The 26,222-nt window shown below is 33.0% G+C and overlaps 4 protein-coding genes across 5 annotated transcripts in view; 2 read left to right on the top strand and 2 right to left on the bottom strand.

Annotated features, from left to right (window-relative positions):
* LOC144844692 (uncharacterized) overlaps window positions 1-26,222 on the bottom strand; it is a 276,862-nt gene that overhangs the window by 92,884 nt on the left and 157,756 nt on the right. The gene's annotated exons all lie outside the window — the stretch shown is intronic.
* LOC144845189 (uncharacterized) overlaps window positions 1-26,222 on the top strand; it is a 141,371-nt gene that overhangs the window by 61,053 nt on the left and 54,096 nt on the right. The window lies entirely within an intron of this gene.
* The window catches only part of LOC144844928 (uncharacterized), a 42,602-nt gene that overhangs the window by 4,955 nt on the left and 11,425 nt on the right, over window positions 1-26,222 (top strand). Inside the window, exons 2-3 of the mRNA XM_078702045.1 lie at window positions 19,950-20,093; window positions 22,826-22,880. Coding sequence (XP_078558171.1) covers window positions 19,960-20,093; window positions 22,826-22,880 — 189 coding nt within the window. The 5' untranslated portion in view covers window positions 19,950-19,959. The remainder of the gene's footprint in view (window positions 1-19,949; window positions 20,094-22,825; window positions 22,881-26,222) is intronic.
* Window positions 1-26,222, bottom strand: part of LOC144844465 (outer dynein arm-docking complex subunit 2-like) — a 118,502-nt gene that overhangs the window by 90,429 nt on the left and 1,851 nt on the right. The window lies entirely within an intron of this gene.

The raw sequence follows: 26,222 nt of genomic DNA, 5'->3' as shown, positions 1-26,222 counted from the left end.
GCCTGGGAATTCCACTTTCTGAAGTTTTATGTATAAATAATTCAAAATAAATAGTATCTGGGTGGCATTTATCAATAATTGCTTATATTTTCGCTTAAACTGAAATATTCAACTATCTTTCGCATGAGTGAAAAATATTTTAATTTTTATGACGTCATCATGCCTAAAAATTTAAATTACGTGTGGCATTAATTTCATCTTTACAGTAAATTTTAATCTGTTATAGCTCGTAAGAATAAAATTTGATAATCACGATTAAAACGTTTTATGGAAGCTATTGGATTGTAGATACGAAATCATGTGAAAATTTTGCCAATCGGATGTTGTGACGTCATCATATGGCCAGTTAAATGAAAAAAGTCGTATTTTCATCTTTTGCGTCATAATTCATTACATTTAAAAGAGCGCGCATCAATATTTCACGTATTCAAATTTCTTCTAAATGTTAATATGTTGTTGCTGAGATAATTTCCTTCCGAAATTGCTACCTTCGCGTTTCATTTTAAAACCGTCAACATGTTGAAAATTGCAATAAATAGCGGGTTCCGTAATTTCACCTATTCTACACTGTATGTTATATGGATACAGATTATACTGTGTATACTATATATGAATCTAAATAATAAAATTCAGCAATAACAACATATCATATTCTTCAGTTCAGGTCATACGTGAACACTTCCTTTTGTCCTCAACCTATCCCCTTAATGTTAATGTTGCACCACTTGCGCGGCGGATAACCAAACTCGTCAAAGTGACGAGTTACATGTCTAGTTATTTTTGGTTTTCCGCAACGAAGTTGCAGGAAAACCTCTTGTGATTGTACGAAATCATCATCATCATCTTTTTTAGTTATCCGCATTCAGCGGATAACTCCTTGTAACTGTCCTGTTTCATCATCTTTTTTTTTAGTTATCCGCACTTGGCGGATAACTCCTTGTTATTGTATGGGATCAATATTTTTTTCTGTATTATTCTTCTTTCTTGCTATTTTTGTGCAGCGCGTTTCTCTAAAATGTGTAAACATAACATTTCATAACTTTGACAACATGTGGACATTTACCTGAAGTTGGTCACCTCCTATTTTTGAAAGACGTCAGAGTTGCGCAACGTGACTTACGCGCAATTTTATGAATTTCAATGATTGATCAGAGATTAAAAACCAAAAGTCATTTAGTATTGACACTTTGACAAAATTTAAGTCATATCAGGGGCAAACTTTCTACGGATTAAAAATGGCATGTTTCACAAGAAGTTACGCGCGCACTTGCATTTAAAATTTAAAAATGCGCAAAATTAATTTCTAATCAACTTTTTACGCGATTTATGACATTTTGCGCATGTCAAAAATTCCCGCAGGCGCGCAATTTTTTACGCGCGCGGTGCGCACGTAGCGTTAATAGCATATTTTTTTCTCTTGAATTATATTTTTCAAGCCTTTCCTAGTAATTTTGAAAACAATTTAGACCTTTTCCAGTTTGAATAACGCCATACGAACACGTTGAATTAGACAATTCGTGCACGTTTTTTATGAAAAAGCTTAAAAAATCGTCAAAATAATGTCTTTTTTTAAACAGTCATAGTTTCTAAAGTAAACCGTGAACTGTTTATTTTTATTACAAAATCTAGAAGTTGATGAGTTGTAGATATCGGATCATGCATCGATAAGGCTAAAAAAACATTGTGACGTCATCGTATGGCCACATGAATGTAAAATATAAGATTTTTGTCTCTTTCGTTATTGCTCATCACATTCAAAGGAGCGCATCACGCTTATCTGTATTCCTTTTTCTCCTACATTTATATATTGTCTAGGTCAATCAACTTTCTTTAGCATGAGATAAAAATATTTTAATTTTTATGACGTCATCATGCCTAAAAATTTTAATTACGTGGGTCATTAATTTCATCTTTACAGTAAATTTTAATCTGTTATAGCTCGTAAGAATAAAATGTGATAATCACGATTAAAATGTTTCAGGAAGCTATGGGATTGTAGATACGAAATAATGTAAACTTTTCGCCAATCAGATGTTGTGACATCATCATATGGCCAGTTAAATAAACAAAGTCATATTTTCATATTTTGCGTCGTAGTTCATTACATTTAAAAGAGCGCGCATCAATATTTCACATATTCAAATTTCTTCTAAACGTTAATATGTTGTTGCTGAGATAATTTCCTTCCGAAATTACTAGCTTCGAGTTTCATTTTGAAACCGTCAACATGTTAAAAATTAAAATAATATACGGTCCCGTAGTTTCACCTATTTTACACTGTTTGTGATATGTATCAGATTATACTGTGTATACTATATGACACAAAATATACAGCATTCAGCACTAACAACACATCATATTCTTCAGTTCAGGTCATAATGCCATAATCTTTTTCGGTGTGCAATATTCCAACATTTGACGTGCACATGGCGTTTGTCGTGCGGATAACTAACTCGTCAAAGTGACGAGTTTCATGTCTAGTTTTTGGTTATCCGCAACTTAGTTGCAGGATAACCCTTGTGATTGTAAATATCTTTTTCATCTTCTTTGTTATTAGTTATCCGCTTAGTAGCGGATAACTCCTTGTAACTGTATGAAATCATCTTTTTTTTCTGTATTATTCTTTCTTTCTGTCAATTTTGTGTCTCGCGTATCTCAAAAACTTGTAAACAAAACATTTTATAACTTTGTCAACATGTGGGCATTCACGTGAAATTGTGCACCTCCTATTGTGAATGACGTCAGAATTGCGCAACGTGATTTACGCGCGTTTTAACGAATTTCGCGTATTTAACATAGATCGAAAACAATATAGCAATTTAAATTGAAACTTAACAAAAGTTTAATTTATATCTTGCGCTAACTGACTGTGGAAAAAAAATGGCATGTTTCACACGAAGTTACGCGCGCACGGGCGTTTAAAATTTCAGAATGCGAAAAATCAAATTCTAATCAACTTTCTACGCGTTTCATGTCATTTTGAGCATGTCAAAAATTCCCACGCGCGCGCATATTTTTACTCGCACGGTGCGCACGTAGCATTGAAAATAAATTTTTTTCGCGTGATTCATGTTTTCCAGCCTTTTCTAGTAATTTTACCAACTTTTGAACAATTTTGACCTAAAATTACGTCATACAGGCACATCCAATTGGATAATTTACGTGCGTTTTTGATGAAAAAGTTCAAAAATTTGTCAAAATTCGTCAAAATTATGCCTTTGTTTAAACATTCATAGATTCTAAACTACGAGGTGAACTTTTTTTTAAATTATATATTCTGGAAGTTGATGTGTTGTAGATATGGAATCATGCATTAATTTGGCTAACTGGACATTGTGACGTCATCGTATGGCCACGCGAATATGAAATTTAGGATTTTTGTATCTTTCGTCATAACTCCTCACATTTAATAGAGCGCATCTCCACTTATCCGTTTTCCATTTTCACCCCGATTTTGATATTGTCTAGGTCAATGAACTATCTTTAGCATGAGTTAAAAATATTTTAATTTTTATGACGTCATCATGCCTAAAAATTTAAGTTACGTGTGGCATTAATTTCATCTTTACAGTAAATTTCAATCTGTTATAGCTCGTAAGAATAAAATGTGATAATCATGATTAAAACGTTTTCTTGAAGCTATTGGATTGTAGATACAAAATCATGTGAAAATTTTGCCAATCGGATGTGGTGACGTCATCATATGGCCAGTTAAATAAAAAAAGTCGTATTTTCTTATTTTACGTCATAGTTCATCACATTTAAAAGAGCGTGCATCTATATTTTATGTATCCAAATTTCTTCTACACGCTAATATGTTGTTGCTGAGATAATATCCTTCCGAAATTATTATTTTAGTGTTTCATTTTGATACCGTCGCCATGTTAAAAAATGGAATAAATGGCGGGTCCCGTAATTTCACCTATTCCACACTGTATGTAATATGTATACAGATTATACTGTTTATACTGTACTGTACTATATGACACAAAATTGACAGAATTCAGCACTAACAACATATCATATTCTTCAGATCAGGTCATATGCCATAATTTTTTTCTGTGTGCAAAATTCTAACGTATGACGTGCACGTGGCGTTTGTCGTGCGGATAACTAACTCGTCAAAGTGACGAGTTTCATGTCTAGTTCTTCTTTCTTTCCCGGATTTTTGTCTACAGCATATCCCCTATTGCTTGTGAATATATCTTTTGTATAACTTTGTCATTATATGGACATTTACCTGAAGTTGTGCACCTCCATATTTTTAATGACGTTAGAGTCGCGCAGCGTAAGTTACGCGCAATTTTATGAATTTCAATGATTGGTCATAGATTATAAACCAAAAGTCATTCTGTATTGACACTTGGTAAAAATTTAAGTCATATCAAGGGCAAACTTTCTATGGATTAAAAATGGCATGTTTCACAAGAAGTTATGCGCGCACGCGCATTTAAAATTTCAAAATGCGCAAAAATAATTTCTAATCAACTTTCTACACTGATCATGACATTTCGAACATCTCAAAAATTCCCACGCGCGCGAAAAATTTTACGCGTAAGGTACGCACGGAGCATGAAAATCATGTGTTTTTCTCTTGAATTATGATTTTACAGCCTTTCCAAGTGATTTAAAAAAATATTGACATAATTTTAAATTAAAATGACGTCATACGAACACGTTGATTTATACCATTTGCGCGCGTTTTAGTTGAAAAAGTTACAAAATATTGTCAAAATTATGCCTATTTTGAATCTATTATTGCTCCTCAGAATCAATGGTGACCCCCAATTTTTTTAACTTATTATGTAAGAAGATAAATTGTAGATATGAATTCATGCAGAATATTTACCTCTTGGATGTTATGACGTCATCGTTTGTCTCTTTCGTTTTTGCTCATCACATTAAATAGAGCGCATCTCGCTTATACGTATTCCATTTCCTCAGATATTTTAATACTGTCTAGGTCAATCAACTATCTTTCCCATGAGTTAAAAATATTTTAATTTTTATGACGTCATCGTGTCTAAAAATGTAAATAACGTGGGTCACCTTATTTCATCTTTACAGTAAATTTCAATCTGTTATAGCTCGTCAGAATAAAAAGTGATAATCATGAATAAAACGTTTTCTGGAAGCTACTGGATTGTAGATACGAATTCATGTGAACATTTTGCCAATCAGATGTTGTGACGTCATCATATGGCCAGTTGAATAAAAAAAGTCGTATTTCCATCTCTTTCTTAAAAGTTCATTGCGTTTAAACGAGAGCGCATCTCACTTTTACGTGGCCAAAATTCATCAAATTTGTATTAATGTAATTATTTAGATAATTATCTTCTAAAATTTTTATCTTTAAATGTCAATTTGATGACTTCATCGTGTTAATAATTGGATTTAAAAGATGGGTCTCGTAATTTCGTCTATGCTATACTGTATATAACATATACAGTTTATTCTGTAAATACTGTAATATGCTGTATGCTACATAATAGGTACAATTCAGCACTGTAAACATATTTATTTCATGTCATAGGATGGCATAATAATTGTCGAGGTTCATATAGCTAAGTATGTGCATGTTGCATTTGCGCGGATAACCCGAACTCGTCAAAGTGACGAGTTCAAATCTAGTTTTTCTGTATTCTTCTTTCTTTCTGTCATTTTTGTGTCACGCGTAACTCAAAAACGTGTAAACATAACATTTTATAACTTTGTCAACATGTGGGCATTCACATGATGTTGTGCACCTGCTATTGTGAATGACGTCAGAGTTGCGCAACGTGACTTGCGCCCGTTTTTATGAATTTCGCGTATTTAACATAGATCGAAAACCATATAACATTTTAATTTGAAACTTTGAAAAAGTTTAAGTTATATCTTGCGCTAACTGACTGTGGGGAAAAAATGGCATGTTTCACACGAAGTTACGCGCGCAGGCGCGTTTAAAATTTCAAATTTCGAAAAATCAATTTCTAATCAACTTTCTACGCGTTTTATGTCATTTTGAGCATGTCAAAAATTCCCACGCACGCGCATACTTTTACGCGCGCGGTGCGCACGTAGCGTTGAAAACAATTTTTTTTCGTGGGATTTATGTTTTTCCAGCCTTTTCTAGTAATTTTACCAACTTTTAAACAATTTTGACTTAACGTCATACGAGCACGTCGAATTGGATAATTTACGTACGTTTTTGATGAAAAAGTTCAAAAATTCCTTAAAATTTGTCAAAATTATACCTTTTTTAAAACAGTCGTAGTTTCTAAACTAAACGGTAAAAGTTATTTTTATTACGTATTCTGGAAGATGATGAGTTGTAGATATCGTATCATGCATCAATATTGCTAACAGGACATTGTGACGTCATCGTATGGCCATGCGAATATAAAATATAGGATTTTTGTATCTTTCGTCATAGAGCATCACATTTAATAGAGCGCATCTCCACTTATCCGTTTTTTATTTTAACCCAGATTTTGATATTTTCTAGGTCAATCAACTACCTTTCGCATGGGTTAACAATATTTTAATTTTTTTGACGTCATCATGTCTAAAAATGTAAATAACGTGGGTCACTTATTTTCATCTTTACAGTAACTTTCAATCTGTTATAGCTCGTCAGAATAAAAAGCGGTAATCATGATTAAAACGTTTTCTGGAAGCTATTGTATTGTAGATACGAATTCATGTAAACATTTTGCCAATTGGATGTTGTGACGTCATCATATGGCCAGTTGAATAAAAAAAGTCGTATTTTCATATTTTGCGTAATAGTTCATCACATTTAAAATGGCGCGCATCTATATTTTACGTATTCAAATTTCTTCTACACGTTAATATGTGGTTGCTGAGATAATGTCATTCCGAAATTGCTATCTTATTGTTTCATTTTGATACCGTCGCCATGTTAGAAATAAGAATAAACAGGGGGTCCCGTAACTTCACCTATTCTACACTGTATGTAACATGTATACAGATTATACCGTTTGCACTGTATATACTGTATGACACAAAATTGACAGAATTCAGCACTAACAGCATATGATATTCTTCAGTTCAGGTCATAATGCCATAATCTTTCTCCGTGTGCAAAATTCCAACGTATGACGCGCGCGTGGCGTTTGTCGTGCGGATAACTAACTCGTCAAAGTGACGAGTTCAAATCTAGTTTTCATCTTCTTTCTTTCTGTATGATTTTTGTGTAACGCTTTTCTCTAAAACTTGCAAACATAACATTTTTTTAACTATGTTGACATTTTGACATTTATGTAACGTCGTCAAGCGAAGCTTTTCATGATGCTTACAATTGCGCAACGTGACGTACGCGCGATTTAACGATTTTCTCGTATTTAACATAGCTCGACAACCAAATAACATTTCAACTTGAAACTTTGCAAAAGTTTAATTTATATTATGCGCTAACTTTCTGTGGAAAAAAAATTGCGTGTTTTACACAAAGTTACGCGCGCACGCGCATTTAAAATTTCAAAATGCGCAAAATTAATTTATAATCAACTTTCTACGCGTTTCATGTCGTTTTAAGCATGTCAAAAATTCCCACGCGTGCGCACATTTTTTTTTTTGCACGTAGCATTGAAAACGTATTTTTTTCGCGTGATTTATGTTTTTCCAGCCTTTTCTAGTAATTTTACCAAATTTTAAACAATTTCGACTTAAAGATACGTCATACGAGCACGTCGAATTGGACAATTTGCGCGCGTTTTTTATGAAAAGGTTAAAAAATTCTTTTAAAATATGCCTTTTTTTAAACAGTCGTAATTTCTAAACTAGACGGTTAACTTTTTGTGGATGGCATATTCTGGAAGTAGATGAGTTGTAGATATCGTATCAGGTATTAATATGGCTAACCGGACATTGTGACGTCATCGTATGGCCACGCGAATATAAAATTTAGGATTTTTGTATCTTTCGTCATAGCTCACCATATTGAATAGAGCGCATCTCCACTTATCCGTTTTCCATTTTCACCCCGATTTTGATATTGTCTAGGTCAATCAACTATCTTTCGCAGGAGTTAAAAATATTTTAATTTTTTTGACGTCATCATGCCTAAAAATTTAAATTACGTGTGGCATTAATTTCATCTTTACAGTAAATTTTAATCTGTTATAGCTCGTAAGAATAAAATGTGATAATCACGATTAAAACTTTTTCTGGAAGCTATTGGATTGTAGATACGAAACTACAGTATGTAAAAATGTTGCCAATCGGATGTTGTGACGTCATCATATGGCCAGTTAAATAAAAAAGGTCGTATTTTCATCTTTTGCGTCATAATTCATTACATTTAAAAGAGCGCGCATCAATATTTCACGTATTCAAATTTCTTCTACACGCTAATACGTTGTTGCTGTGATAATTTCCTTTCGGAAATGCTACCTTCGCGTTTCATTTTAAAACCGTCAACATGTTAAAAATTGCAATAAATATCGGGTCCCGTAATTTCACCTATTCTACACTGTATGTGATATGGATACAGATTATACTGTGTATACTATATATGAATTTAAATAATAAAATTCAGCAATAACAACATATCATATTCTTCAGTTCAGGTCATAATGCCAACGTGAACACTTCCTTTTGTCCTCAACCTATCCCCTTAATGTTAATGTTGCACCACTTGCGCGGCGGATAACCAAACTCGTCAAAGTGACGAGTTACATGTCTAGTTTTTTGGTTTTCCGCAACGAAGTTGCAGGAAAACCTCTTGTGATTGTACGAAATCATCATCAACTTTTTATTAGTTATCCGCACTATGGCGGATAACTCCTTGTAACTGTCCTGTTTCATCATCTTATTTTTTTTTTTCTGTATTATTAGTTATCCGCACTATGGCGGATAACTCCTTGTAACTGTCCTGTTAGGGCGGATAACTCCTTGTAACTGTCCTGTTTCATCATCTTATTTTTTTTTTTCTGTATTATTAGTTATCCGCACTATGGCGGATAACTCCTTGTAACTGTCTTGTTTCATCATCTTTTTTTTTTTTTTTTTTTTCTGTATTATTAGTTATCCGCATTTAGCGGATAATTAGTTATTTAGTTATCCGCATTTAGCGGATAACTCCTTGTAACTGTCCTGTTTCATCATCTTTTTTTTTTTTTTTTTTTCTGTATTCTTCTTTCTTTCTGTCATTTTTGTGCAGAGCGTATCTCTAAAACGTGTTAACATAACATTTCATAACTTTGTCAACATATGAGCGTTCACGTGAAGTTGTGCACCTGCTATTGTAAATGACGTCAGAGTTGCGTAACATGACTTACGCGCGTTTTTACGAATTTCGCGTATTTAACGTAGATCAAAAACCATATAACAATTTAAATTGAAACTTAACAAAAGTTTAAGTTATATCTTGCGCTAACTGACTGTGAAAAAAAAATGGCATGTTTCACACGAAGTTACGCGCGCACGCGGGTTTAAAATTTTATAATGCGAAAAATTAATTTCTAATCAACTTTCTACGCGTTTCATGTCATTTTGAGCATGTAAAAAATTCCCACGTGCGCGCATTTTTTTACGCGCGTGGTGCGCACGTAGCGTTGAAAACAATTTTTTTCACATGATTTATGTTTTTCCATCCTTTTCTAGTAATTTTACCAACTTTTGAACAATTTCGACTTAAAATTACGTCATACGGGCACTTCGAATTGGATAATTTACGTGCATTTTTGATGAAAAAGTTCAAAAAATCGTCAAACTTTGTCAAAATTATGCCCTTTTTTAAACATTCGTAGTTCCTAAACTAAACGGTGAAAGTTATTTTTATTGCACATTCTGGAAGTTGATGAGTTGTAGATTTTGGATCATGCATTAATATGGCTAACCGGACATTGTGACGTCACCGTATTGCCACGCGAATATAAACTATAGGATTTTTGTATCTTTCATCATAGCGCATGACATTTAATAGAGCGCATCTCCAATTATCTGTTTTCCATTTTTACCCCGATTTTTATATTATCTAGGTCAATCAACTATCTTCCGCATGAGTTAAAAATATTTTAATTTTTATGACGTCATCATGTCTAAAAATGTAAATAACGTGGGTCACTTATTTTCATCTTTACAGGAAATTTCAATCTGTTATAGCTCGTCAGAATAAAACGTGATAATCATGATCAAAACGTTTTCTGGAAGCTATTGGATTGTAGATACGAATTCATGTAAACATTTTGCCAATCGGACGTTGTGACGTCATCATATGGCCAGTTGAATAAAAAAAGACGTATTTTCATATTTTGCGTAATAGTTCATCACATTTAAAAGGGCGCGCATCTATATTTTACGTATTCAAATTTCTTCTACACGTTAACATGTGGTTGCTGAGATAATGTCCTTCCGAAATTGCTATCTTAGTGTTTCATTTTGATACCGTCGCCATGTTAAAAATAGGAATAAACGGGGGTCCCGTAATTTCACCTATTCTACACTGTATGTAACATGTATACAGATTATACCGTTTGCACTGTACATACTATATGACACAAAATTAACAGAATTCAGCACTAACAGCATATGATGTTCTTCAGTTCAGGTCATAATGCCATAATCTTTTTCCGTGTGCAAAATTCCAACGTATGACGTGCGCGTGGCGTTTGTCGTGCGGATAACTAACTCGTCAAAGTGACGAGTTTCATGTCTAGTTAGTTATCCGCATTCAGCGGATAACTCCTTGTAACTGTCCTGTTTCATCATCTTTTTTTTTTTTTTCTGTATTATTAGTTATCCGCATTCAGCGGATAACTCCTTGTAACTGTCCTGTTTCATCATCTTTTTTTTTTTTTTTTCTGTATTATTCTTCTTTCTTTCTGTCATTTTTGTGCAGAGCGTATCTCTAAAACTTGTAAAGTTAACATTTCATAACTTTGTCAACAAGTGGGAATTCACTTGAAGTTGTGCTTTTTTATTTTTGAATGACGTCAGAGTTGCGCAACATGACTTACGCGCGTTTTAACGAATTTCGCGTATTTAACATAAATCGAAAACCATATAACATTTTAAATTGAAACTTAGTAAAAGTTTAATTTATATCTTGCGCTAACTGACTGTGAGAAAAAAATGGCATGTTTCACACAAAGTTACGCGCGCACGCGCGTTTAAAATTTTAAAGTGCGAAAAAATAATTTCTAATCAACTTTCTACGCGTTTCATGTTATTTTAAGCATGTCAAAAATTACCACGCGCGCGCATTTTTTTACGCGCGCGGTGCGCACGTAGCGTTGATAACATACTTTTCCCGCATGATCTATGTTTTTCAAGCCTTTTACAGTACTTTTACCAACTTTTAAACAATTTCGACTTAAAATTACGTCATACGAGCACGTCGAATTGGATAATTTGCGCGCGTTTTTGATGAAAAAGTTCAAAAATTCGTCAAAATGATGCATTTTTTTAAACCGTCGTAGCTTCTAAACTAAACGGTAAAAATTATTTTTATTACATATTCTGGAAGTTAATGAGTTGTAGATATCGGATCATGCATTAATATGGCTAATCGGACATTGTGACGTCATCGTATGGCCACGCGAATATAAAATATAGGATTTTTGTATCTTTCATCATAGCTCATCACATTTAATAGAGCGCATCTCCAATTATCTGTTTTCCATTTTCACCCCGATTTTTATATTATCTAGGTCAATCAACTATCTTTCACATGAGTTAAAAATATTTTAATTTTTATGACGTCATCATGTCTAAAAATGAAAATAACGTGGGTCACTTATTTTCATCTTTACAGTAAATTTCAATCTTTTATAGCTCGTCAGAATAAAACGTGATAATCATTATTAAAACGTTTTCTGGAAGCTATTGGATTGTAGATACGAATTCATGTAAACATTTTGCCAATCGGATGTTGTGACGTCATCATATGGCCAGTTGAATAAAAAAAGTCGTATTTTCATATTTTGCGTAATAGTTCATCACATTTAAAAGGGCGCGCATCTATATTTTACGTATTCAAATTTCTTCTACACGGTAATATGTGGTTGCTGAGATAATGTCCTTCCGAAATTGCTATCTTAGTGTTTCATTTTGATACCGTCGCCATGCTGAAAATAAGAATAAACGGGGGGTCCCGTAATTTCACCTATTCTACACTGTATGTAACATGTATACAGATTATACCGTTTGCACTGTATATACTATATGACGTAAAATTGACAGAATTCGGCACTAACAGTATATGATATTCTTCAGTTCAGGTCATAATGCCATAATCTTTTTCCGTGTGCAAAATTCCAAAGTATGACGTGCGCGTGGCGTTTGTCGTGCGGATAACTAACTCGTCAAAGTGACGAGTTTCATGTCTAGTTCTTCTTTCTTTCTGTCATTTTTGTGCAGAGCGTATCTCTAAAACTTGTAAAGTTAACATTTCATAACTTTGTCAACATGTGGGCATTCACTTGAAGTTGTGCTTTTTTATTTTTGAATGACGTCAGAGTTGCGCAACATGACTTACGCGCGTTTTAACGAATTTCGCGTATTTAACATAAATCGAAAACCATATAACATTTTAAATTGAAACTTAGTAAAAGTTTAATTTATATCTTGCGCTAACTGACTGTGAAAAAAAAATGGCATATTTCACACAAAGTTACGCGCGCACGTGCGTTTAAAATTTTAAAGTGCGAAAAAATAATTTCTAATCAACTTTCTACGCGTTTCATGTTATTTTAAGCATGTCAAAAATTACCACGCGCGCGCAATTTTTTACGCGCGCGGTGCGCACGTAGCGTTGATAACATACTTTTCCCGCATGATCTATGTTTTTCAAGCCTTTTACAGTACTTTTACCAACTTTTAAACAATTTCGACTTAAAATTACGTCATACGAGCACGTCGAATTGGATAATTTGCGCGCGTTTTTGATGAAAAAGTTCAAAAATTCGTCAAAATGATGCATTTTTTTAAACCGTCGTAGCTTCTAAACTAAACGGTAAAAATTATTTTTATTACATATTCTGGAAGTTAATGAGTTGTAGATATCGGATCATGCATTAATATGGCTAACTGGACATTGTGACGTCATCGTATGGCCACGCGAATATAAAATATAGGATTTTTGTATCTTTCATCATAGCTCATCACATTTAATAGAGCGCATCTCCAATTATCTGTTTGCCATTTTCACCCCGATTTTTATATTATCTAGGTCAATCAACTATCTTTCGCATGAGTTAAAAATATTTTAATTTTTATGACGTCATCATGTCTAAAAATGAAAAAAACGTGGGTCACTTATTTTCATCTTTACAGTAAATTTCAATCTTTTATAGCTCGTCAGAATAAAACGTGATAATCATTATTAAAACGTTTTCTGGAAGCTATTGGATTGTAGATACGAATTCATGTAAACATTTTGCCAATCGGATGTTGTGACGTCATCATATGGCCAGTTGAATAAAAAAAGTTGTATTTTCATATTTTGCGTAATAGTTCATCACATTTAAAAGGGCGCGCATCTATATTTTACGTATTCAAATTTCTTCTACACGGTAATATGTGGTTGCTGAGATAATGTCCTTCCGAAATTGCTATCTTAGTGTTTCATTTTGATACCGTCGCCATGTTGAAAATAAGAATAAACGGGGGGTCCCGTAATTTCACCTATTCTACACTGTATGTAACATGTATACAGATTATACCGTTTGCACTGTATATACTATATGACGCAAAATTGACAGAATTCAGCACTAACAGCATATGATATTCTTCAGTTCAGGTCATAATGCCATAATCTTTTTCCGTGTGCAAAATTCCAACGTATGACGTGCGCGTGGCGTTTGTCGTGCGGATAACTAACTCGTCAAAGTGACGAGTTCAAGTCTAGTTCTTCTTTCTTTCTGTCATTTTTGTGCAGAGCGTATCTCTAAAACGTGTAAAGTTAACATTTTATAACTTTGTCAACATATGGGCAATTACGTGAAGTTGTGCTTTCCTATAATTGAATGACGTCAGAGTTGCGCAACATGACTTACGCGCGTTTTTATGAATTTCGCGTATTTAACATAGATCGAAAACCATATAACAATTTAAATTGAAACTTAGCAAAAGTCTAATTTATATCGTGCGCTAACTTTTTGTGGACTAAAAATGGCACGTTTTACACGAAGTTATGCGCGCACGCGCGTTTAAAATTTTAGAATGCGAAAAATCAATTTCTAATCAACTTTCTACGCGTTTCATGTCATTTTGAGCATGTCAAAAATTCCCACACGTGCGCAAATTTTTACGCGCGTGGTGCACACGTAGCGTTAAAAACGTCATTTTTTCGAGTGATTTATGTTTTTCCAGCCTTTTCTATTAATTTTACCAACTTTTAAACAATTTCGACTTCAAATTACGTCATACGAGCACGTAGAATATGATAATTTGCGCGCTTTTTTGATGAAAAACTTAAAAAATTCGTCAAAATTAAGCCTTTTTTTAAACAATCGTAGTTTCTAAACTAAACGGTAAAAATTATTTTTATTACATATTCTGGAAGTTGATGAGTTGTAGATATCAGATCATGCATTAATATGGCTAACCGGACATTGTGACGTCATCGTATGGCCACGCGAATATGAAATTTAGGATTTTTGTATCGTTCGTCATAACTCCTCACATTTAATAGAGCGCATCTCCACTTATCCGTTTTCCATTTTCACCCCGAATTTTATATTGTCTAGGTCAATCAACTATATTTAGCATGAGTTAAAAATATTTTAATTTTTATGACGTCATCATGCCTAAAAATTTAAATGACGTGTGGCATTAATTTCATCTTTACAGTAAATTTCAATCTGTTATAGCTCGTAAAAATAAAATGTGATAATCACGATTAAAACGTTTTCTTGAAGCTATTGGATTGTAGATACAAAATCATGTGAAAATTTTGCCAATCGGATGTGGTGACGTCATCATATGGCCAGTTAAATAAAAAAAAGTCGTATTTTCATATTTTGTGTCATAGTTCATTACATTTAAAAGAGCGCGCATTAATATTTCACGTATTCAAATTTCTTCTACACGTTAATATGTTGTTGCTGAGATAATTTCCTTCCAAAATTGCTACCTTCGCGTTTCATTTTAAAACCATCAACATGTTAAAAATTGCAATAAATAGCGGGTCCCGTAATTTCCCCTATTCTACACTGTATGTGATATGTATACAGATTACACTGTGTATACTATATATGAATCAAAATAATAGAATTCAGCAATAACAACATATCATAGTCTTCAGTTCAGGTCATAATTCCATAATCTTTTTCCGTGTGCAATATTCCAACGTATGGCGTGGACGTGGCGTTTGTCGTGCGGATAACTAACTCGTCAAAGTGACGAGTTTCATGTCTAGTTCTTCTTTCTTTCTGTCATTTTTGTGCAGAGCGTATCTCTAAAACGTGTAAAGTTAACATTTTATAACTTTGTCAACATATGGGCAATCACGTGAAGTTGTGCTTTCCTATAATTGAATGACGTCAGAGTTGCGCAACATGACTTACGCGCGTTTTTATGAATTTCGCGTATTTAACATAGATCGAAAACCATATAACAATTTAAATTGAAACTTAGCAAAAGTCTAATTTATATCGTGCGCTAACTTTTTGTGCACTAAAAATGGCATGTTTTACACGAAGTTACGCGCGCACGCGCGTTTAAAATTTTGCAATGCGAAAAATCAATTTCTAATCAACTTTATACGCGTTTCATGTCATTTTGAGCATGTCAAAAATTCCCACACGTGCGCAAATTTTTACGCGCGTGGTGCACACGTAGCGTTAAAAACGTCATTTTTTCGAGTGATTTATGTTTTTCCAGCCTTTTCTAGTAATTTGACCAACTTTTAAATAATTTCGACTTCAAATTACGTCATACGAGCACGTAGAATTTGCGCGCTTTTTTGATGAAAAACTTCAAAAATTCGTCAAAATTAAGCCTTTTTTTAAACAATCGTAGTTTCTAAACTAAACGGTAAAAATTATTTTTATTACAAATTCTGGAAGTTGATGAGTTGTAGATATCAGATCATGCATTAATATGGCTAACCGGATATTGTGACGTCATCGTATGGCCACGCGAATATGAAATTTAGGATTTTTGTATCTTTCGTCATAACTCCTCACATTTAATAGAGGGCATCTCCACTTATCCTTTTTCCATTTTCACCCCGATTTTGATATTGTCTAGGTCAATCAACTATCTTTAGCATGAGTTGAAAATATTTTAATTTTTATGACGTCATCATGCCTAAAAATTTAAATTACGTGTGGCATTAATTTCATCTTTACAGTAAATTTCAATCTGTTATAGCTCGTAAGAATAAAATGTGATAATCACGATTAAAACGTTTTCTTGAAGCTATTGGATTGTAGATACAAAATCATGTGAAAATGTTGCCAATCGGATGTGGTGATGTCATCATATGGCCAGTTAAATAAAAAAAGTTGTATTTTCATCTTTTGCGTCATAGTTCATTACATTTAAAAGATTAAATATTAAAAATTAATATTTCATGTATTCAAATTTCTTCTACACGTTAATATGTTGTTGCTGAGATAATTTCCTTCCAAAATTGCTACCTTCGCGTTTCATTTTAAAACCATCAACATGTTAAAAATTGCAATAAATAGCGGGTTCCGTAATTTCCCCTATTCTACACTGTATGTGATATGTATACAGATTATACTGTGTATACTATATATGAATCAAAATAGAATTCAGCAATAACAAAGTCTTCAGTTCAGGTCATAATGCCATAATCTTTTTCCGTGTGCAATATTCCAACGTATGACTTTCACGTGGCGTTTGTCGTGCGGATAACTAACTCGTCAAAGTGACGAGTTTCATGTCTAGTTTATCTTCTTTCTTTCTGTATGATTTTTGTGTATCGCTTTTCTCTGAAACTTGCAAACATAACATTTTGTGAACTATGTTAACATTTTGACATTTATGTAACGTCGTCAAGCGAAGCTTTTCATGATGTTTACAATTGCGCAACGTGACGTACGCGCGATTTAACGATTTTCTCGTATTTAACATAGGTCAAAAACCAAATAACATTTTATATTGAAACTTTGCACAAATTTAATTTATATCATGCGCTAACTTTCTGTCGAACCAAAATTGCGTGTTTTACACAAAGTTACGCGCGCACGCGCATTTAAAATTTCAAAATGCGCTAAATTATTTTCTAATCAAGTTTCTACGCGTTTCATGTCGTTTTAAGCATGTAAAAAATTCCCACGCGTGCGCAAATTTTTACGTGTGCGGTGCGCACGTAGCATTAAAAACATATTTTTTTCGCGTGATTTATGTTTTTCCAGCCTTTTCTAGTAATTTTACCAACTTTTAAACAATTTCGACTTAAAGTAACGTCATACGAGCACGTGGAATTGGACAATTTGCGCGAGTTTTTGTTGAAAAAGTTAAAAAAATTGTCAAAATTATGCCTTTTTTTAAACAGTCGTAATTTCTAAACTGCACGGTCAACTTTTTGTGGATGACATTTTCTGGAAGTTAATGAGTTGTAGATATCGGATCATATGGCTAACCGGACATTGTGACGTCATCGTATGGCCACGCTAATATAAAATTTAGGATTTTTGTATCTTTCGTCATAGCTCATCATATTTAATAGAGCGCATCTCCACTTATCCGTTTTCCATTTTCACCCAAATTTTGATATTGTCTAGGTCAATCAATTGTCTTTCGCATGAATTATAAATATTTTAATTTTTTTGACGTCATCATTCCTAAAAATTTAAATTACGTGTGGCATTAATTTCATCTTTACAGTAAATTTTAATCTGTTATAGCTCGTAAGAATAAAATTTGATAATCACGATTAAAACGTTTTCTGGAAGCTATTGGATTTTAGATACGAAATCATGTGAAAATTTTGCCAATCGGATGTTGTGACGTCATCATATGGCCAGTTAAATGAAAAAAGTCGTATTTTCATCTTTTGCGTCATAATTCATTGCATTTAAAAGAGCGCGCATCAATATTTCACGTATTCAAATTTCTTTTGCACGTTAATATGTTGTTGCTGAGATAATATCCTTCCGAAATTGCTATCTTTGTATTTCATTTTGATGCCGTCGCCATGTTAAAAATTGCAATAAATAGCGGGTCCCGTAATTTCACCTATTCTACACTGTATGTGATATGGATACAGATTATACTGTGTATACTATATATGAATCAAAATAATAGAATTCAGCAATAAAAACATATCATATTCTTCAGTTCAGGTCATAATGCCAACGTGGACACTTCCTTTTGTCCTCAACCTATCCCCTTAATGTTCGGTACGGTAAGGTACGTCGTTACACGTTCATGTTGCACCACTTGCGCGGCGGAAAACCAAACTCGTCAAAGTGACGAGTTACATGTCTAGTCTTTTTATTGTTTCTGTACACTATTTTGTGTAACAATTATCTCAAAAAGTTTAATGTCAATGATTACAAAAATTTCAGAATATCTTTCAAATAATATAACTTAATCCTAATAAGCTTTCCAGCGTGATCACTCATCCGTGACGACATTTATACGCCATTTTGCGAAATCACATTATCAATCATATCTCCATAATTCATTATCACATATTAATGAAATTCACTACACGTAAACTTAGATCAAGGGTAAAAATATTAGTAAATAAAAACGCACGCGCACGTAGGTTCATGCGCGTGGTATCGCGCGTTAAAAATTTAAAACGCTCAAAATTAAGTTTTGATCAATTTAGAGCATGAATTAGGCCATTTGCGTGTTTAAAAAAATTACTGCGCAAAAATGCGTTTTTGCGCGCGCGATACTTAAAAAGCGTAAAAAATATGAATTTTTTTTACAAATCTCATTCTACTCACCATCCTTAGTACATTCACCAAATTTGAGTCAGTTCCGACTTAAAATAACGCTATACGAGCATGTTAAAAATGACAAAATGCGCACATTAATTTTACAAAAGTTCTGAACATGGTGAAAAATAGGTCTTTTTTAAAATGAAAATAATTCTTCAGAATGCAAGATGACCCCCGATTTTTTTAACTTATTCTGGAAGCCATTGAGTTGTAGATATGAATTCATGTACACATTTTACGTACAAAATGTTTTGACGTCATCAAATGGCCACTTGAATTTAAAAATTAGGATTTGTTATCTTTTTGTGTAGATTATCACATTCAACAGAGCGCATCTTGGTTATGTGTGCTCGAATTTCGCACAACTTTCAGTATGTGCTTGCTTAATTAATTATCTTTATCATGAGTTGACACTATCTTCATTTTAATGACGTCATCACGCGTAAAAACTTGAATAACGTAGGCCGTGTAATTTCACCTTCGCAGTGAATTTGAATATCTTACAGCTCTTCAGAATTGAAGGTTACCTTGATGATTATAATTTATTATGAAAGCTGATGAAATGTAGATATTAATTCATATAAAAATTAATCCTATCGGATGTTGTGACGTTAACATATGGCCAGTTGAAGTGAAAAAGTAGTTTTTTCATATTTTTCGTCAAAGTTATACACAATTCAAAGAGCGCGCACAGCGCTTCAACGTGCCAAATTTTTTTCCAAATCTTATATTTTTTTGCTCAATTAATTATCTTTCGAAATTGTCATCTTAAAGTTTAGTTTGATAACGTCATCATGCCAAAAAATTAGAACATGTGTGTCCCGTAATTTCACCTATGCTACACTGTATATAGATATACAGTATATACTGTACATATTGTATATGGCATATAGGCACAACTCAGCACTATAAGTATATAATAGGATGGCATACATCAACATTTTCCGATCGTATGTTAACGTACGTGCATGTTTAAAAAAAATTAATTTCAGTAAAATGATAAAAATGATCACCTATAATTCATCAAAGTGACGAATTAAATTCTAGTTTATTATTATTTTTTTTTTATTTCAGAACAAAAACTATGAATCATATTGGTGAAGTTTTTACAGATAGGCAAAAATGTTGCCAAATATCTGAACTGAATTATACGGAAGAATGCGATGTTGTAAATAAAGGCTGTTCATCTGATTTCTTCAATCCTCTGGCATGTGCTAGGTATAACTTTTTATTTTTTCATTGTGAAAATGTTTACAATTTTTTAGCTGTGGATTGGAACAATGTATCTTACGTAACCTCTGCAGTGGCAATTTTTTTTTTTGGTTCTATCAGCAGCGATTTGTTTTGCTTCGTTCCATGTTCTTACAAGGTATTCTCTCTCTTTTTACACCGTTCTCCGCCATATTGTTTTGGGCCGTCGGACTCTCCTCCTGCCTTCTGGTTTTCATGTCATAGCTGTCATACACTGACTATGTTTTCCATTCTCATCACATGGCCGATCCATTTCCATCTTTTGATCTTGGTCTCTTCGCTTACTCTTCATTTTTGTGGTTTTTAGTAGATTTTCATTAGATATAACATATGGCCATCTAATTTTCCAGGTCTCAGCTCCATATAGAAGAACAGGTTTTACCAATGTGTAAACAATGTACTGTACAGTTATCTCTCTTTAATCTTCCTTAAAATCAAATTTTGAACTCTTCAAATATTTTAATGTTGTTCAACATTACTTATACTGTAAGTAAGACTTTTGGAAGGTTTTGTGTGAAGTTTCATGCAATGTAAACAATCCCAAACAAACTTTATTTTAAAGACACTAGACCTGCAATTTTTGAAGTTTTGTAAAAATAATGCATTATATAACTTAAAAAATATTAAACCATGTCATTTCTTGTCTTAAATGTGTATTCTAAGGTTAATTATGATAAAAAGAGAAAACAATGCACAGTTACCTACTATAAGTCAAATATGAGTCAAATGGCCGAGCGGTTAAGGCAGGGGCGCCGTTTACCGTACCTAAAGAGCCAACAACATCGGCAAGGGTTCGAGGCCGACTCGCTCCTAGTTCTGGTGGTGGAACAAGTCTTCTCGGATAAGGACTATAAACCGTAGGTCCAGTGTACACAGTTATAACCTGTGTGCACTTTAAAGAACCCAGTTCATTATTCGAAAAGAGTAGGGGGTTACCCCGGTGAACTGGTTCACAAAATAGCCCTTGTATCAGGGGGGTTACCACCTATCTGATAGGACAGTGATTAATTCACTATTGGTAATCCTTGCCTAATTGCCTAAAGACATAAAATAAAAAATAAAGTAGCTGCCGTCAAAAGTTCTATCGTAGACGTTTCTAGGCCTAGCTTAGTTGGGCTTAGTTTTGTAGGCCTAGCTTGTAAAGAGCGGTAACATATGAACATCATATGCTAGTTATAGGCCTAGCCTGACGCTGTCGCGTTGCTGAATTAATTCTCTTTTCTTTTTTGGCAGAATCCATTAATAAAAATTGGGCAAGACCTGGTATTTTAGCTGAAAATTTACAGTTCTTTTAATTGTTTTCCCTTTCACACTATCGATCAAAGTGGGTGCATCACAATATGAAAATATCAATCCGCACACTATGCATATTGGGATTTGTAGCGGGCCGCTAAAATGATTAGAATCAACATAATTTTCACATTTTTAACCATTTAAGATGAAAATAATTATCGCAATACTGTAGGTCCATACAGTATGGTGTTTATTTTTACATAAAATGTAGTTAGGTAAAAAAAACGTAGGTCTAGTGTCTTTAAGCAAGCTGATAATGAAATACTGTAGTGTTGCCTTAACCTTTTCACTGCGCATTGTTTAGTCCCACCTACTGTACATTTCTTTTAGAAAAACAAGTGATTTTTAAATTAATTTGTAATTATTTTTTGTGTGTGTGGTGGGCAAAAGGTTGGTCTATGGTGGGAGTAAAAAAAAATGGTAATTTTAATATTAATGACGTCATTATTACAGCTATTTTAGATTTACCTATTTTTTTATAAAATCAATGATAACAGCTATTTTTTCTATAAAAAAATTCTTATGGAGTATGGTTTTCCTACTGGGTATAGTGATGAAGATGTACTGTATATTCAAATAAAGATATAAAAGAATTTGAATTATCAAAGTTTCGGGGAAAATAATGAAATTTTCCAAAAAATCACTGTTTTATAAAAAAACTAACTATTTCGAAATTCTTTTTGCTCGATGTTGCCCTACAGTATGGGGGTGGGTAAAATTTGGTAATTTTTGGGGATTTTTTGCCATTATAAATAAATACAACTTTCCAAGATCAAAATAAGAAATAGAAAACTACATTTCAAGACGATATTATATAGAAAGACTGTTTTTACACTTGATTGTTGTTCTGTATACCATTTTTGATGAATTATGAATGTGAAATAATGACACCCATGCACATGTCATTAAACTTGATAGGGCAGGTCCAAGCTATTATATCCTTTGTGATCAAAAATTCATCTTAGTCCAAATAAAGTAAACAATGTGTCTTTTCAAAGCTAAAAAGTTATATTTTATTATTTTATTTTTTTTTCAAAACGAAAAAATTAATGAATGCCGCACTAATTAAATGTGTGTGTGATTATTCAGTGTGACATACAGGACATATTAGCCCTACAGTATAACCAAGACAATATCCCCTCATTTTTGTATGCAAGGACATATTGTTTCCACCATCATAAAACTGTTGGATATGCTAATTAATCATGTATCTGTTATTTTGTAAGTCACAAATTGAGGTGATTTTTTTAAGTTCAATTATTTTTTAAATTAATATTATTATTATTCGTCATAGTAACAAATTAAATCTAGTTATGAATTGTTTTCACACAGTGAACCAAAGTTTTATTCCTTTGAGAATAATGATGAATTTTCATATTATCAAGATCATTTTATTTTCTTTCTAGAAATGGATTTTTGTCATTCATTTGCTCTGTACTTTTTTTGCTATGTACTATAAAGGTAACTATGTTAATTTTTATGCAAAATATAAAATGATTTTGAAATTATTTTAAGGGGTTAAATATATAAGGCTAAAATATTGGGATGAAAATGTGTATGAAAATAGTTTAAAAGTCCAGTTGGCGTTTACACACCGAAACAGGATTATTCTTAAATTAAATGATTCTGAATTATTTTCTGAACACAACCATTAGAAAACTAGATTTGAACTCGTCACTTTGACGAGTTCGGGTTATCCGCGCAAATGCAACATGCACATACTTTAAACTGTTTACAGTGCTGAATTGTACCTATTTTGTAGCATACAGCATATTATAGCGTTTACAGAATACACTGTATGTTATATACAGAGTAGCATAGACGAAATTACGAGACCCATCTTTTAAATCCAATTATTAACACGATGACGTCATCAAATTGGCATATAAAGATAACAATTTTAGAAGATAATTATCTAAATAATTACATTCAAACAAATTTGAAGAATTTTGGGCACGTAAAAGTGAGATGCGCTCTATTTAATGTGATGAGCAATAACGAAAGAGTAAAAAATCCTATATTTTACATTCGTGTGGCCGGCCATACAATGACGTCATAACATCCGAGGGGTAAAGATTCTGCATGAATTCATATCTACAACATATCTGCTTACATATTAAATTAAAAAAATTGGGGGTCGTGGATGATCCTGAGGAGCTATAATAGATTAAAAATAGGCAAAATTTTGACAATATTTTGTCACTTTTGCAACTAAAACGCGCGCAAATGGTCTAAATCATCGTGTTCGTATGACGTCATTTTAATTTGAAATGATGTCAATCTTTTTTTAAATGACTAGGAAAGACTAGAAAATCACAATTCAAGAGAAAAACACATGATTTTCATGCTCCGTGCGCACCTTACGCGTAAATTTTTTCGCGCGCACGGGAATTTTTGACATGCTTAAAATGTCATGATCAGCGCAGAAAGTTGATTATTATTAGGTGATCATTTAGAATAAAATGATCACCTATTGTTATTGTATGAAATCTTTATTCTTTATTTCTCTCTGTACAGATTTTGTGTAACAATTATCTCAAAAAGTTGAATGTTGAAGATGACAAAATTTTCACAATATCTTTCAAATACTGTAACTTAATCCTAATAAGCTTTTCAGCGTGATCACTCAACCGTGACGTCATTTATACGCCATTTTGTTAAATCACATTATCAATCATATCGCCATAACTCTTTATCACATATCAATAAAATTCACAATACGTAAACTTCAGGTAAAAGGTAAATATATTAACCAATAAAAGGCACGCGCACGTAGGGTCATACGCGTGAAATCGCGCGTAAAAAATTTAAAAAGCTCAAAATTAAGTTTTGATCAATTTAGAGCATGAATTAGGCTATTTGCGTGTTTCAAAAAATTACTGCGCAAAAATGCGTTTTTGCGCGCGCAATTCTTAAAAAGCGTAAAAATACGAATTTTTTGTAGAAATCGCATTCTACTCACCATCCTTAGTACATTCACCAAATTTGAGTCCGTTCCGACTTAAAATAACGCTATACGAGCATGTTAAAAATGACAAAATGCGCACATTAATTGCATTAAAGTGCTGAAAATGATGAAAAATAAGGCATTTTTAAAATGAAAATAATTCTTCAGAATGCACGATGACCCCTAAGTTTTTTAACTTATTCGGGAAGCCATTGAGTTGTAGATATAAATGTATATACACATTAGACGTACAAAATGGTATTACGTCATCAAATGGCCACTTGAATTAAAAAATTAGGATTTTTTTCCGTTTTGTGTAGGTTATCACATTCAATAGAGCGCATCTCCGCTATTTGAGCTCGATTTTCGCACAAATTTCAGTGTGTGCTTGCTTAATTATTTATCTTTATCATAAGTTGTCAGTGTTTTCATTTTGATGACGTCATCACGCGTAAAAACTTGAATAACGTAGGTCGTGTAATTTCACCTTTGCCGTAAATTTGAATATCTTACAGCTCTTCAGAATTGAAGGTTACCTTGATGATTATAATTTATTATGAAAGCTGATGAAATGTAGATATGAATTCATATAAAAACTAAGCCTATCGGATGTTGTGACGTTAACATATGGCCAGATGAAGTTAAAAAGTAGTTTTTTCATCTTTTTCGTCAAAGTTATACAAATTTCAAACAGCGCGCACAGCGCTTCTACATGCCAGATTCTCTTGCAATTCTTATATTTATTTGCTCAATTCATTATCTTTCGAAATTGTCATCTTTGAGTTTATTTTGATAATTCCATCATACCAAAAAATTAGAACATGATGTGTGTCCCGTAATTTCACCTATGCTACACTGTATATAGATATACAGTATATACTGTACATATTGTATATGGCATGCACAACTCAGTACTATAAGCGTATGCATCATGTCATAGAATGGCATACATCAACTTTTTACGATCGTATGTTAACGTACGTGCATGTTTAAAAAGTTTTAATTTCATTAAAATGATAAAAATGATCACCTATAATTCGTCAAAGTGACGAATTAAATTCTAGTTATTAAATTATTTTTGCGCATTTTGAAACTTTAAATGCGTGTGCCCGCGTAACTTCTTGTAAAACTTGCCATTTTTAATCCATAGAAAGTTTGCCCTTGATATGACTTAAATTTTCACCAAGTGTCAATACAAAATGACTTTTATTTTTTATCCTATGATCAATCATTGAAATTCATAAAATCGCGCGTAAGTCACTTTGCGCAACTCTGACGTCATTCAAAATATGGAGGTGCACAACTTCAGGTAAATGTCCATATAATGACAAAGTTATACAAAAGATATATTTACAAGAAATAGGGGATGCTGCTCACAAAAATCAGGGAAAGAAAGAAGAACTAGACATGAAACTCGTCACTTTGACGAGTTAGTTATCCGCACAACAAACGCCACATGCACATCATACGTTGGAATATTGCACACAGAAATTGATTATGGCATTATGACCTGAACTGAAGAATATGATATGTTGTTATTGCTGAATTCTGTTATTTTGTGTCATATAGTATACACAGTATAATCTGTATACATATCACATACAGTGTAGAATAGGTGAAATTATGGGACCCGCTATTTATTCCAACTTTTAACATGTTGACGGTTTCAAAATGAAACGCGAAGGTAGCAATTTCGGAAGAAAATTATCTCAGCAACAACATATTAACGTGTAGAAGAAATTTGAATACGTGAAATATTGATGCGCGCTCTTTTAAATGTAATGAACAATGACGCAAAAGATTAAAATACGACTTTTTTAAGTCAAGTGGCCATATGATGATGTCACAACATCCGA

This window comes from Antedon bifida, chromosome 1 (genome assembly GCF_963402885.1).
Source record: "Antedon bifida chromosome 1, ecAntBifi1.1, whole genome shotgun sequence".
NCBI lineage: Eukaryota > Metazoa > Echinodermata > Crinoidea > Comatulida > Antedonidae > Antedon > Antedon bifida.
This window is presented reverse-complemented; position numbering and strand designations above follow the sequence as displayed.